The sequence below is a fragment of the Polypterus senegalus genome, chromosome 8, assembly GCF_016835505.1.
Source record: "Polypterus senegalus isolate Bchr_013 chromosome 8, ASM1683550v1, whole genome shotgun sequence".
Taxonomy (NCBI): domain Eukaryota; kingdom Metazoa; phylum Chordata; class Cladistia; order Polypteriformes; family Polypteridae; genus Polypterus; species Polypterus senegalus.
Window position 1 is genome coordinate 71,745,484 of NC_053161.1, and position 14,571 is coordinate 71,760,054.

At 37.2% G+C, this 14,571-nt stretch overlaps 1 protein-coding gene across 1 annotated transcript in view; it reads right to left on the reverse strand.

Moving 5' to 3' along the window:
- Positions 1 to 4,479: 4,479 nt before the first annotated feature.
- Positions 4,480 to 14,571, reverse strand: part of ntn4 (netrin 4) — a 100,027-nt gene continuing 89,935 nt past the window's right edge. Inside the window, exons 9-10 of the mRNA XM_039761260.1 lie at positions 10,632 to 10,802; positions 4,480 to 6,551 (exon numbers count right to left, since the gene is read on the reverse strand). Coding sequence (XP_039617194.1) covers positions 6,412 to 6,551; positions 10,632 to 10,802 — 311 coding nt within the window. The 3' untranslated portion in view covers positions 4,480 to 6,411. The remainder of the gene's footprint in view (positions 6,552 to 10,631; positions 10,803 to 14,571) is intronic.

The following is a 14,571-nucleotide window of genomic DNA, read 5'->3' on the forward strand; positions in this document are numbered from 1 at the left end:
ATCAACTTCCCAACAGTGTTCAGAAGCCATTAAGAAGGCTAACAGAATGTTAGGTTATATAGCACGATCTGTGGAGTACAAGTCCAAGGAGGTTATGCTCAACCTTTATAATGCACTGGTGAGGCCTCATATTGAGTACCGTGTGAAGGTTTGGTCTCCAGGCTACAAAAAGGACATAGCAGCACTAGAAAAGGTCCAGAGAAGAGCGACTAGGCTGATTCCAGGTCTACAGGGGTTGAATTATGAAGAAAGATTAAGAGAGCTGAGCCTTTTCAGTTTAAGCAAAAGAAGATTAAGAGGTGACATGATTGAAGTGTTTAAAAGTATGAAGGGAATTAGTACAGTGCATCGAGACTGTTCTTAAAATGAGTTCAACAAGAACACAGAGACACAATTGGTGACTTGTTAAGGGTAAATTCTGCACAAACGTTAGGAAGTTTTTCTTCACACAGAGAACCACAGACATATGGAATACGTTAACAGGTAGTATGGTAGACAAAACAAGACTTGATGTTGTTTTGGCTGAATTTAGTGGATAGGAATGGAGAGCTTTGGGCTGAATGGCCTGTTCTTGTGTAGATTGTTCTAATGTTCTGATGTACTTCCAACCTCATATATGGAGCAGTAAAAGCCCAGACTTCAGTGGCTGTGCTGGAATTGTGGTTTAGCAGTTATACTACTTGTGAATGAATTGTCTGTCTTTTTGACAGAAACTTACAACAAAAAACAGCACAGTCATCTTTTAAAAATCTTTCTTTACTTATTGGACATTACAAGTTCACAATTTCCCAGCCCCCACTATTTTACTTGAGAAGAAAAGCTTCCACATTTTAATAAACTTTCAAAATATAGATAGATCAGATAATTTGTCCTTAGCTTTGTGATGTTGAATATAAAAATGTCCAAAATCAGTGAAGCCACAAAGTTCATGATTAAAATGTGTATCCTTGAATATTCACCTGTTGTGCTATCATGGCAGATGCTTTTCAGGGTTACTACCTCTTCATCAGATTCAGACAAATTGATACCTAAACATATAAGTGGACTACTTACATCTTATTAAAGCTTGTATGCCCAGGATGGGATACTCATGATGAAATATATAGGATGTAACACTATTCTGAAACACTACTAAAGCAGTCTTCGCGTTTATTTACAAGGATGCCTGGCGTTTATTTAGAAATACTATACTATGTGGTATTAAGAGGCTCCAAGTCATTTAATTAATGTGTTTTGGTTACTGGCACACCAGAACAGGACTTTAATTTAATGTTTTTAATAAAGGTTCAAAATGGCCAATTATAAAATCAGTAGTTAACCAAACCTGCGCATCTTTGGAGATGATGATGGGAAATGAAAGTAGACAAGGGGAGAGCATGTTGAAGGCTCTAAATGCCTACATGGTCATGGCATTCATCTCCATGATGCTGGATCTGTTCGGCAACCGTGCAAAACATTGCAGTACAGTACTGTCCATAATTAAGTAAATGAAATATGTAGTCTTTAGTAATATGACATCTGTAGATTTATGTGAAATACAAATGCATTGCTTTAGTGCACTCTACATTGTACATTGAGATAACTCATTGTAACTTAGAAACCTTTTCCCACGGTTTTCCTAATAGTTTTTCATATTCCTTTGTGTAGTCTTATTTAATGTTTTCCCTTCCTACCACACATGTAAGTACTTCCTTTACCTGTCTAATTATCACATGCTTCATCAAAAATACAGTTTTCTTTTTACAGTCTCATAGCTGTTGTTAGACTCAATCAGATTGATTAACATGAATTCAAATTATTATTATTTAAAGTTATGATTGTATTTGCTAATTTCCTTGTTGTGCATATATTCACTTGTTGGCTTTGAATGTATTACTGCAGTCCTCATGTTCTCTGGCACACACTGTTATAACTGTTTCTTTAACACTAACTCCTGATTTTGGCCCAGTTTTCCAAAACAGACATCCTATTATTTCTAGTGTTTTAAGCGCCTATTGAGTGAAAGTATGTTATGAAAGCAAAAGCTAGAAGTAATTATATGTTTCTAATGCCAGAAAACAGACAGACATAACCATTTTAAATATCTAGTGTGGTATTCTCTGTCTGTTGTATGATTAATGATGTAAAGTAGTGCTCCATTCTATTTAGATTTTTATCTTCCCATACACTTAATTCCAACATATACTTTAAAGTAATGATATTATTAACTGTTATGATGTTTGTATACATACAGTATTATACCAATTGATGACTGAGAGACACTTATGTAGAAACTTAAATCATAATGAATGCTGTACCAAGGGAAGAAAATAATAAAAAAATAACACAGAACAGATAACCCTTCATTGTCTTGGAGTTTTTTTTCTAGATGCTAACTTTATAGAAATAAATGAAGGCATTCACAATTACAAATAAATTGACCAAGGTACTCACTTTGCAAAAAGATCTGCACACATAGCTCACATATGATCTCATATTGTTTAAAAAGGAATTTGGTCTTATTGTCACAAAGGAATAGTGTAATAAAGTTTAACACTGTAAATAAATTCATGTATTTTTAATAGGACATGGTTATGGAGTAATCACACAAAAATCTACCAAGATAAATAGCTCTTGCCTTGAGTTCGTCCTGGGATATCTAAATGCATATGGAATGTGCTGTTCAAGCTTGCCCAGTCCAAGGCTCTCTATTTAAAGATACATTTGGTAAAACAAGAAATACCACAAAGCTGATTACACTAACTGCTCTCAATACTCGGGGAAACTGTCTTGTAAACAAGAAAATTCTTTAACAAGAATTACAAAAAACAATATTATGCTTAAAGTGAGCGCTGGTTAGTGCAGCTGCAATACAGATCCAGCATCCTGGCTTCTAATCTTTCTCTCTCCTTTTTGTCTTAGTGGCCTTTGCACGTTCTTCCTTTACCCTTTGGTGGGTTTTCCTCTCACATCCCAAAAGACATGGCAGTTAGGTTAGATATGGATTTTAAATTGGCCACAGCATGAGAGGGTGTGGATTTACACATATCTGAAGACACTCTTGTTTGATGTATGCCTGTCTAACTGATATTAGCTGAATTTACTTGCACTTTTTTGAGATCAAATTTGTTTCCTTGTAATGAAACATTTGCTCCTAAACAGTCCCCCAGATTGACGTTTACTTGATTATGTTCACTTCTTTTATAAGTCGCTTTGGATAAAAGTGTCTGCTAAGCAAATAAATGTAAATGTAATATGCAATGCAACTGGCACCTGTCCAGTATTGTTTCCTTTCTTGTGCGCAGTAGTGAGGTACAGACTGCACACCCATGAATTGGGTTTATGAATTTATGTATTTCTGTGTTTAGTATTTGACTGTTTTTATCAGATTAAAACTGTCTGTGGCTAAAAAAAAGAACTCACAATATTTATGGGTGGGACAAGGTGGCTACAGTGATCTAGATTCGTTTTTCAACTTTGTCACAGTCTGTGTGGAGTTTTCAGACTCTTGCTGTGTCTTAATGAGTTTTTAGATTAGACTGAAACTCTATTATGTTTCTTTGGTCAACTTTCGAAAACAGATTGTAACCGTGACTCTGCATATTTTGGAAAATATTGGTTTTGAAAGATGGGCACAGAAACAAAGCACACACTGAAAATGTAGACCTTGTAGTGTTGTTAAGATCTTTTCGATACTTCAGTTGGTGTTAGTTAATATTGTGAAGCAGCACAATATGTACAATGTATGTCATCTTTGATAATGTATGAATTTAGTGTGGACTGCATGCAGTGGTATGCCCGGTAGTATAATGCCCACATCCAACACGGACATGGAGAGATTTTTGGCGTGGTCATTTTCTGTGTGGGGTTTTCATAGAATATCTCTTGGTACTCCAGTTTTCTTGCATAGCCCAAAGATATGGAGTTACAGTCAGTAATTGCCACCTCCAACATGATGAAACATTGTGCGTGCAATAACTTCCTGTGATCGACTGAAGTCCCATCTGGGGTTGATTCTTACCTGGCACCATATACTGCTGTGATAAACTCCGCTCTCCCTGCAATAGTGTAATAAAAATATCTGGGTGAGTAAATAGATATCTGGAGTACATAAAGAAACAAAATTCTAGAGCAGAAAAAATGTGAATGTTAGAGTAACTTCACCTCTAGCTTCACTGACTTAACTAAAGACAGAAATAACTATTGTAATGTGTCTCATACAGTATATGGCAAATTTCACATTTGAAAATTTTCTAAATAAAACTCCTACAGACTCACACTTGTATGCCTTCCAAAATTTAAAAAGTTAAAAAATTAGATGTACTTCATTTGGGTGTAAGAATGGCAATAATCCCAGCCATACCCATCATGTTTGCTTTTTTTTTTTTTAAAACAAGCACAAAACATCTTAATGGACAAAGACTTCACATGGAAAAATACAACTGAAGGAACATAAAGGAAAAAGAAAGCAATAAAAATGACAATTGTGTTTTCATTCCACAATCCATCCATCCATTATCCAACCCGCTATATCCTAACACAGGGTCACAAAGGTTTACTATACAAAAGTGGGCTACCTAACCCTCCATATGAACTCCTTCTCACTTCCTGGCCTTCTTATAATACTAAACTTGCCTCTACCCTCCTTCTTCTTCCCACCTTGCCCTTGCCACTACTCCTTTCCCATCTCCAAGCTCACCTGAGATGGTGGAGCTATATAAGAAGCTACTCCTGGGAGCATTTTGGTGCCCTTTCAGCCAACAAGAAAGTACCTCTAGATCCTCTTAGTTCCCATAGAGAACACTCACAAAATTACAGCTCCTATGTGCTTCTGCTGTTATTGCATTTAGCAAAGAAAACCAGTGGTGATGCCCAATAGTTGCTTAGAGTTTTTACTACCACCATGAAGCATTCCCCCAGGTGAGAATGACTTAACCTTATCATCCCAGTGAGGAATGGGTATCCCTGAAAGGGTATCTACTATCCTGTCACAGCCTTCACTTGCATACCCCTGCTAACATTACATATTTTTTACTGTATATAGAAGATTTGACAGGCCAATGCAAATGAATCGGGAAGTTCAGTTGAGCTGTATCCATTAGCTGTTTCTAAACCAAGTGAAGCAACAAGCAGGAGAAAAGACTTTTTCACTACACATTAGTTTTATGAACTTAATAGGTTAGCCTTTCTTTGTAGATACGGTATATGTTACTGAAGATGACAGCTTGACTATTTTTAATGCCTCCCCATTACCTTAACAGATAAGCAGTCTACACTGCTTTAATAAATGTGTTATTTCACATTGCAGGAAATGCACGATTGATTGTGCATGTACTCTATGTGTGTCAGTTTTGATTGCTATAAATTTATCCAGTCAGCCAAACTCTCTTTACAGGTCCTTTTTTTTAAAAAAATGTGATTTATGCTTGCTGACTGGAGACCTGACTAGTGAAATCACCAGAAGCTGCCTGCTTGCTGAATTGAGAAGAAGCTTTAACACAAATGTGTAGATGCCCTATAGCACTACTGCTCTGTGACTCCAGCTGTATACCTTATTATTTAAAATTTTCAAACTACCTTTAAAACTCTGCTTTAATTATATTCAAGCTTGTTTATCTTACAATAGATTTCAAGAACATTTAATTATCACTTTTATTTTGAACTATAGCAATATAAAATGAAAAACAACATTTCACAGAAGTAGGACAACAACATTTGACATTCCCAAGTCCACAGGACTTCTAAGTGCATATGAATACAAATACATAAAATTCAATGAATTTTAAATGTTTTGGTAACACTGTTATCATCTTATAATAATATGTGTAATTCAGGAGATGGATGATTTATAGAAAACATTTACAGTGATGTTTAATATGGCTTTATGATATGCATGTACACACAATTAATATCAGCACTCTCTCCAAAACTTTGAAAGTTGTGTGAGACGGCTAAAAAGCACACAGTACGTACAATAACAAAATATTACTTTGGCTTCTAGTAAGCTTTCCTGAAAAATAAGTGACTCTATACTTCAGAAAAAAATGTTCTTGGATTAATGAAACAAAAATCAATGGCCAATGAGTTTTTTAAAAAAAAAAAAACACACTCTTTTTAACACTTCATTGATCACTTTCTCCATAACATTGTGACATGACCTGAAGATCTGATTGACGTATTAGACATTGATCCACTCCGTGAAAAATATCAGCTGTCGATAATGCCAATAGACTGTAAAGTGCATAAGAGAATGAAAATAGGCAAGACAGGAACAGGGCCAGCTTTGGTTTGAGGTTAAACTCAAGTTCTTTCATACCTCTGTACCATTCTCGGCATTCATTTCCAGTTCTGCTTCTTAGTAGTTTGCAAACTTACTGCAGCCCCTTCAGTGCACAAATACATTTTAAGTCTCAGCTCAATTTCCCAAAATGTTTACCATCTGCAGTCTGTTTTCAAAAACTGAACAACTTTTCTCCCAAGGTCTCGTTTCCATGGCTTGACAAAACTTTTCATATTTACGATAAGTCTTTTCTTCTTTGGATCTTCATGACCTGCCACTAGGTACTCCATTCCTGAAAAAGCAATAATGCATCAATCATTTTTCATTTTTGTTACACTTCAAATGCATATTGTTTTAAAAAATTACCAGTAATGTCTTAGCTGCAATGATAAGTAATGCTTACAAAGGAAAACAATTGTGCTTATAATAACAGATCTGACACTATGCTGATGTAGCAGATTTGACACTTCTTTGACACTTCTTTTAGTAGAGAGTAATTTATAAAAGGTGCAAAATGACATCTGCTTATCAGATCCCTCAAAGCCGACCCCCAGCATCAACAGAGACATTGGGCTTGATCATGCAAGGTTTACTCTGAGTGCTCAGCTGTCGCCACTGCTTTCCTGGGGAGATTTCTGGTGTCTTTCTATGAATCATAATGGCTACCACACATCTGCCTGCCTCTTTCACCTAATCTCTAGGGAGTCATTTTTCTCAGATCTTGTTACTCACACTTCACTACACTGACAAAAATGGCTTGCAAAAAGGCAGTACCTGTTATATGTGAGTCTCCACTCCACTATTGGCACTGCAAGTTACTATAAAATCACCACCCCTTGGATGTTTTCACATATTTTAATACAACATTGAATCACAGTGGGTTTAATTTGGCTTTCTTGACTTTAACCAACAGAGAAAGATTATTTAATGTCAAAGTGAAAACAGATCTCAGCAAAGTGATCTTAATTAACTACAAACATAAGGATTGTGAGTAGACAGTCAGTTTAAGTCCAACCACAAATTCTCACTTGGACTGACATCTGGAATGTGACTCGGCCACTCCAGGACATTAATTGTTTTTAAGTCATTCCTGTGTATCTTTGCCGTTATTTGTGGGGTTGTTGTCTTGCTTAAAGACAAAATGTATCAGTGGCTTTGTCTTTGCCTCTCTTCGATAAAGCTGTGACTGGTGTCTCTCCAATCTCAGCCACCGTAGCTTATAAGTACTTATAGGTCTCTTGGTGGCCTTCCTCGTTTGTCTTCTTCCTATACGGTCACTTAGTTTTTGTGGATGGCCTGCTCTAGACAGATTTACAACTGTGCCATACTCATCCAATTTCTTACTGACCGATTAAGACATACCGTAGGGTGTATTCAATAGTTTCTCGTATCCATATAGTGAGTTGTGCATTTCAGTTGCCTTTTCAGTGATTTGCTTTGAGGCTTCTTTTGTCTTCACTGTGTAGATTAGGCCATGATACTGACTCATTACTAGCTGGACCTTCAGCTACAGGCGCACTTATACTGTACTACAATCTATTGAAACACCAGACAGGTGGTCTCCATTGAACTAATAATGACTTCTAAAGCTACGTGGCTGCACCAGTGATGATTTAGTTAGTTTGGTGTCACATTAAAGACTGTGAATACATATGTGATCAATTATTTTGTGTTTTATCTTTGTAATTAATTTAGACCACTTTGCAGCGGTCTGTTTTCACTTTGATATTAAGGAGTCTTTTTCTATTAATCAGGGTCAAAAAATCCACTATGATTCAAAGCTGAGTAACAAGTGAAAACCTCCAAAGGGTGAATACTTAAACAGACACCATATCTTACAGTAAGTTCCAATTCAGTGCTGAGTAACTGCAGAATAATGTACATTTTATTCATTAATGTATGTTTATTTTATATTACTACTGTATTGTGATGTAAATGTTTATAAGCTACTATAAAGTACCTATTAGTCACAATTATTCTGTCCTGGAGAATACAGCCAGTAAAGTAACCAGTTAAATAATAACTAACAAAGCAGGGGCACCTTATCCCACCCATAAATGTTTTATTTAAAAAAAAAATTTAATTAGGCCACAGAAGTATTGTTTAATATAGCCATTTTTATTTATTTTTTATTATAGTAATTCCACACCTTTAACAGTAATTGTGATTACAAGAAGATTGGTGGAACAGAAAGCAAATATGGTATGTGTGGAGCTTCTATTGCAGTTTTCTTTCTTTCTTTTGATTTATGTATATTTAAGGTTAATGAACAACACAAACTTATCGTGATTTGGATTTTACAGCTTTGACAGTGTTATGTTGGCTGCTAGTAAGTGTTACTGTGCCCTCCAGGAGACATTCAAGGTTGGCCTCTGCCTTGTACCTGATTCTGCTGGTACAGGCTCTGGCTGGCCCTGACCATGTAATGGGAAAAAAAGAAATAAAAGAGAGATGGGTGATATTTATTTGAGAATGTGAAACAGTGTAAAATGCTGAAGAATAAGTAGGTTTTGTGTTGACTTTAACTGATTTTATTTAGTATGGAGCACTTTTTGCAACATTATGTTGCAGAAAAATACACATTTTTCTACAAAATAATCTTTTATTCTGATTTATACAGTATGTCAGCTGACATACAGCTGCATTATGCTACACACATGACGCAATGTACAAATCTAATACTAAAACTAAACTGTACAAAAATAATAGAGTGGTATTTTGCACTTTGGTATTTTCTACCAGTTAGCCATACTTAAAAGTCAAACAAACTAGAAAGCTAGTGCTTTAGCATCAGAACTTTGTCCTCCAATGTTTTAACACAGAAAAATAACAGAAAATACAATAATTATAGAATAGAACTGTATGAATGAAGAAAACCCATCTAACAAAGAAGAAAAAAGTATGCAGACTAATTCTGATGCTTACAGATCCAGTTGTCAGGTCAAATGGTATTATGTATAGTTATTCCTCTGCCCCCATCATGGCTATTTCACACCAAATCATTAAAAAGATTTGTTCAGAATGTTGTCTCAGAATATCTAGATCTGGACACTTTCTACAGTGTGTCAGACGACTAGGAACCTTGCCCCACCAGGACACCTGGATCAGAGAAGGACCATGAAAAGGGCAAGAGGGCAGCCCCCCTGATTTCACCCAAGGACCGTGGATACGGAGCTGGGAAGCTCAACCCTGTGGCGGTCCATGTCCAAACCCAGGGGGTGCCTGGACGGTTCCTGAGCCCTGAAGGACAGCACTTCTGCCACACCAGGAAGTGCTGCCGCTCCAGGTGCTGTGTACGCCAGGAGTGCTTCCGGGCGCAAGGGCAGCGCTTCCATCACACCAGGAAGTGCTGCCGGAAGACCATCACCGAGCACCTGGAGCACATCCGTGGCTGTGATAAAAAGGGGCTGCCTCATTCCCTTCTAGGAGCCGGAGTCGGGAGGAGGAAGACGAAGCTTGTGAGAGAGGATTGAAGGCGGCAGTAGAGAGACAAAGGACTGGAGGAGTCGTGTGTGAGTTGCTGGAACCTGTTGTAAATAGTGTTGTAAATAAACCATGTGTTGTGGACATTTGGAGTCGTGTCTGCCTGTGGCCGGGCTATCTGTTACAACAGATTAAACAAATCTTTACTTTTTTAAGCAAAAAGATTAAGATTAACAAAGATGTTAGTTTTATTCTTGTTTTATTATTATTTGTATTATTGTAACCTCAATAAATACACTTTCCTTTATACTAAATTAGTTGGCCCCCGCAGCTCCACCCGTGTAGTAGTGAAACAGGACAAACTTTAAAAATCAATAAAGAAACGGGTATCGCTAGCTAAGTGGAGGCAAGGTACACTCCAAAATGTGGTGAGAGGTAGACTGACTCAAACGGAGGCTGGCGCGTAAATGAGGAGGGCCCTGCCTGGCCCCCCACTCCTGACGTCACTCTTCCCTCCCCTTGGCCCAAAGCCTCTGTCTCGGATTCACACGAATAAATTGGTGCCACGACCAATCTATAATTCATAGCACGCTGAAAGAATTCTCAAAATCAGCCGGAATGTTCAAGCAAAAAAAAAAAACACGATATGGATCCGTAGCTCTATTGTGAAAAGCGGACAGACAGACAGACAGATATTGGATTATATATATATATATATATATATATAGAGAGAGAGAGAGATGTAAGGCATCATAAGGTCAATTTCCACACAGTCAGTTAACATACTGAATTTAATTTAAAATGATTAAAATAATAACATCTTGAACCAAATTGTAAGCAGCTGTTGATAAATCAAATTTATATTTTTGTGTTTTACAAACAGAATTAATCTGAAAATCTTGTCATTTTAAAGTTTGTCTAGTACAGCGGGAAAAGAATAGCAGCATACCTGGGTTTAATATTGGACATGTGCATCCTCTGGTGGTCCAGGATTCTGGGTAAAGTGTTATTTTTTCATGAGCTATTTTCATCTTGGTAGGCAATAATACTTTTTTGACCTTTACATTAACTTCAGCATGAGAGCCTTTGTCATGAGCTGACAGTATCTTTACTTTGAGGACTGACAGAATTAAAAAAAAAGGGAGCTTGTTAGTCATTATAAAATACTAAGACAACAGGGAATCCTAAAAAGAACCTTGGAAAAAATATTTTAATTGTTACCATTATAATAAATCATCCAAAACGTTGTAATTTAACATGAAACTACTAAGGCATCTCCACCCTCCTCTGTACAAACAGTTTTTGTGGCAACTTAATTGTTGTAATATACAGTATGCCAAGCATTAATCATAATAGATCAGCTTAGTATGCTCTCCCTGGAGGCATTTACAGGTATGTTCTTATCTGCAGAAGATACAATGTAAAACTAAGCTTATTAGATAAGCAAATGAACATCATGGCATAGTGGTTACCTCACAGCTCCAGGAGGCTAGGTGCAAATCCTGACCTGATGGCTGCCTGTATGGAATATGCATTTTAACTTTCTCACTCTGTGGTGTTTTCATGTGTTCAGCTATGAATAGTCATGTATCTATGAGTTTGTTATGTGTACACCCAGTGATGGACTCGTGTCCCATTTAAGAATGACCCCTGCCTTGCTGCTGGTGACACTGGGATAGGCTACAGGCACCTATGACTCCATGACATAATGATTAGATGAGAGGTTTCTATGTATGCATAAACATTCCTGTTCTGTTTTTGTAATTTATGATTACATAAAGAAAAAATAACTTTTACTCATAACAGTCATCATTGTTGCCTATCATTGTACACCTAGAAGAAACTTACATGGAAATATAGGAAATACACAATATATATTTAATAACTTGTTAAAGTTAACAAAATCACTTAGAAACGATCTTTAAAATGATATAATTGATCTCAAGGATCAGTGAATTAGATCAACATCACATAATATCTTCAGACCTACTTAATCCTATTCAGGGTTGTAGGTTGGGTTTAAAAATGTTAGGCTATAAAATTATAACTTAACATTTTCAAACCTCCTATAAAATTATCTGAATACTATTTATGCAAACCTGTGGAGCAGGTTCATGAAATAATACATTTAAAAATACTTACTGTATATTAAGGACTGACCAATTAAGAGTAGAAATTATGATGTTGCTTTTTTTCTTGCACATCTCACATTAATAAACATTTGCTCAATTATGAAACCATTATTAAATGGTAGTGTCCAAGTAACATGATCAATTTAATAATTAGGAATGAGACATTGCTGTCTAGAAGTATTTTTAGAAGAACTGGTAGCATAGTATTGCCAGCTGCAGACTTTTGGGTTTGAATCCCAGTGTGGAATCTGTAAGGGTTTCATTTGGATAATCTGGCTATCCTCCCACATCCCAAAAGTGTGCATATTAGAGTAATTTTCAACTCTATTTTGACTCCATATTAATGAATGTGTGTGTATGTGACGGTATCCTGTGATAGATTCCTGGACTTCCTGTTCCAGTTGATCTTCTCCCATTTCTATGTGGGGTTGATGTGCTCCATCAACCTTCTCTAAACAGCTCAGTCCTACACTTCCTTGCCAGTCAAGCCCTTTTCCTTCAGATCTTACTTTGTTTTATCCATCCACCTCCTCTTTGGCCTCTCTAGCTTTCTCTTCCACTGCTCTTACATTCCCATCACTATTTTGCCCACAACATTATTGTCTCTTCTCATCATAAGCCCATAACACTTCATCCTAGTTTTTCTGTACTTTCTTAGATATATCTCCCAATTTTGTTGTGCTTCTGATTGTCTCATTTTTTTGTAACTCTACACCTCCAACTCACCATTCTCATTTCTGCCACATCTAACTTCTTCTCCTGTGCTTCCTTCACTGGAATTTGCTGGGCATGTCTCAGCTCCATACATCATTGCTGGTCTTATGACTGTCATAGAAACCTTACCTTTAACCTTCACCTTATTTCTTTGAAAACAACACTCCTGATAGCTTCTTCCAATTATTACATCCACACTGCACTAAGTGAGTTATCTCCACATCTATCTTGAGCTGCTATTGATCCTAGATATTTAATTTTATCCTCTCTTTTCAGTAGATCTCCCTGCAGGCTAACTTCTGAATCCTGAGGATTACTATCCTCATATATTTTACCTTCTTCCTGTTTATATTCAGCCCTCTGTCTTTCAAAGCCCTTCTCCATTCTTCCAACTTCCATTACACTTCCTCTTTTCTGGTGCTACACAACAAAATTTCATCAGCAATGTTGGTTCCTGTCTCAATCCTGCTGCTGTTGGGATAGGCTGTGTCCGCTGCAACTCTTAAACGGATAAGCAAGAGCAGAAATTGGATTATTGAATCAACCTGAATTCACCTCCGCTAATCAGTTCTCTGTGAGGTCGAAACCTAATTGTTTGCATGCTATGTGTATGTAGATCTACACCCTCTTAAAAAAGCAAGACAACTACTGGGAATGCTTCACTTAACGTTAAAACTTTATTGTATATCTTTGATAATATTTTTTTTTGCCAGGCTGTGATTTGCATGGTATTGATATTCAATAATTTTAAATCCTACCTGAAAGACTTTGAATCAGCTATATTTCTATTTAGTGGAGTTGGCACAGGGCAGCAACTCAGTGCATTTAGGTATGTAGACATTGTCAACACAACCTGCTGAAGCTCAAACTTGGCATCAGAATGGGGAAGCAGGGTGATGTAAGTGACTTTGAACGTGGCACGGATGTTGGTGCCAGGCAGGCTTGTCTGAGTATTTCAGAAACTGCTAATCTACTGCGAATTTCACTCACAGCTATCTTTAGGGTTTAGAGAGAATGGTCTGAGAAAGGGAAAATATCTAGTGACCAGCAGTTCTCTGGGCGAAAATGTCTTGTTGATACCAGTGGTCAGAGAAGAATGACCAGACTGGTTTGAACTGATAGAAAGGCAACAGTAACTCAAATAAGCACTTGTTACAACCGAGTTATGCAGAAGAGCATCTCTGAATGCACATCAAACCTTGAAAAAGCATAGCTATAGCAGCACACCAGGTGTCACTCTGGAGGCTACAGTTCACACAGACTCACCAAAATTGGACAACAAAAGATTGGAAAAATAGTGCCTGGTCTGATGACTCTCGATTTCTGCTGTGACATTCAGATGGTAGGGTCAGAATTTAGTGTCAACAACATGAAAGTAAAGATCCATCCTGCCTTGTATCAACAATCCAGACTGCTGCTGGTGGTGTAATTGTGTGGGGGATATTTTCTTGGCACACTTTGGGCCCCATAGTAGCAGCTGGGCATTGTTTAAATGCCACAGCCTACATGAGTACTGTTGCTGACTATGTCTATCTCTTTATGACCGCAATGCACCCATCTTCTGATGGGTACTTCCAACACAGTAATACACACAAAGGCAAGTTCAAATCATCTAAATATGGTTTCTTGAACATGACAATAAGTTCACTGTACTCAAATGACCTCCACAGTCACCTGACCTCTATCCAGAGGAGGACCTATGGGATGTGGTGGAAAGTGAGATTTGCAACATGGACGTGCAGCTCACAAATCCACATCAATTGCTATCATGTCAATATGGCCCAAGCTTCCTGAGGAATGTTCCCAGCACCTTGTTGAATCCATGTATGTATGTCTCATACGTAAAGTCAAACAGGAATCACCACCCTAAGATGCTGATTGAAATCTACCTTGCCACAGTGCAAGTTTATCTGTATTGGACTAGCATCTTTCCCTCCCTGGCATCCTCTCACTCTAACCTTTACAGAGGATTTGAAAATGAATTTATGGAATATTGATCTTGTTTTTCAATTTAAGTGGTTATGCCACTACATTCTGCTTTTG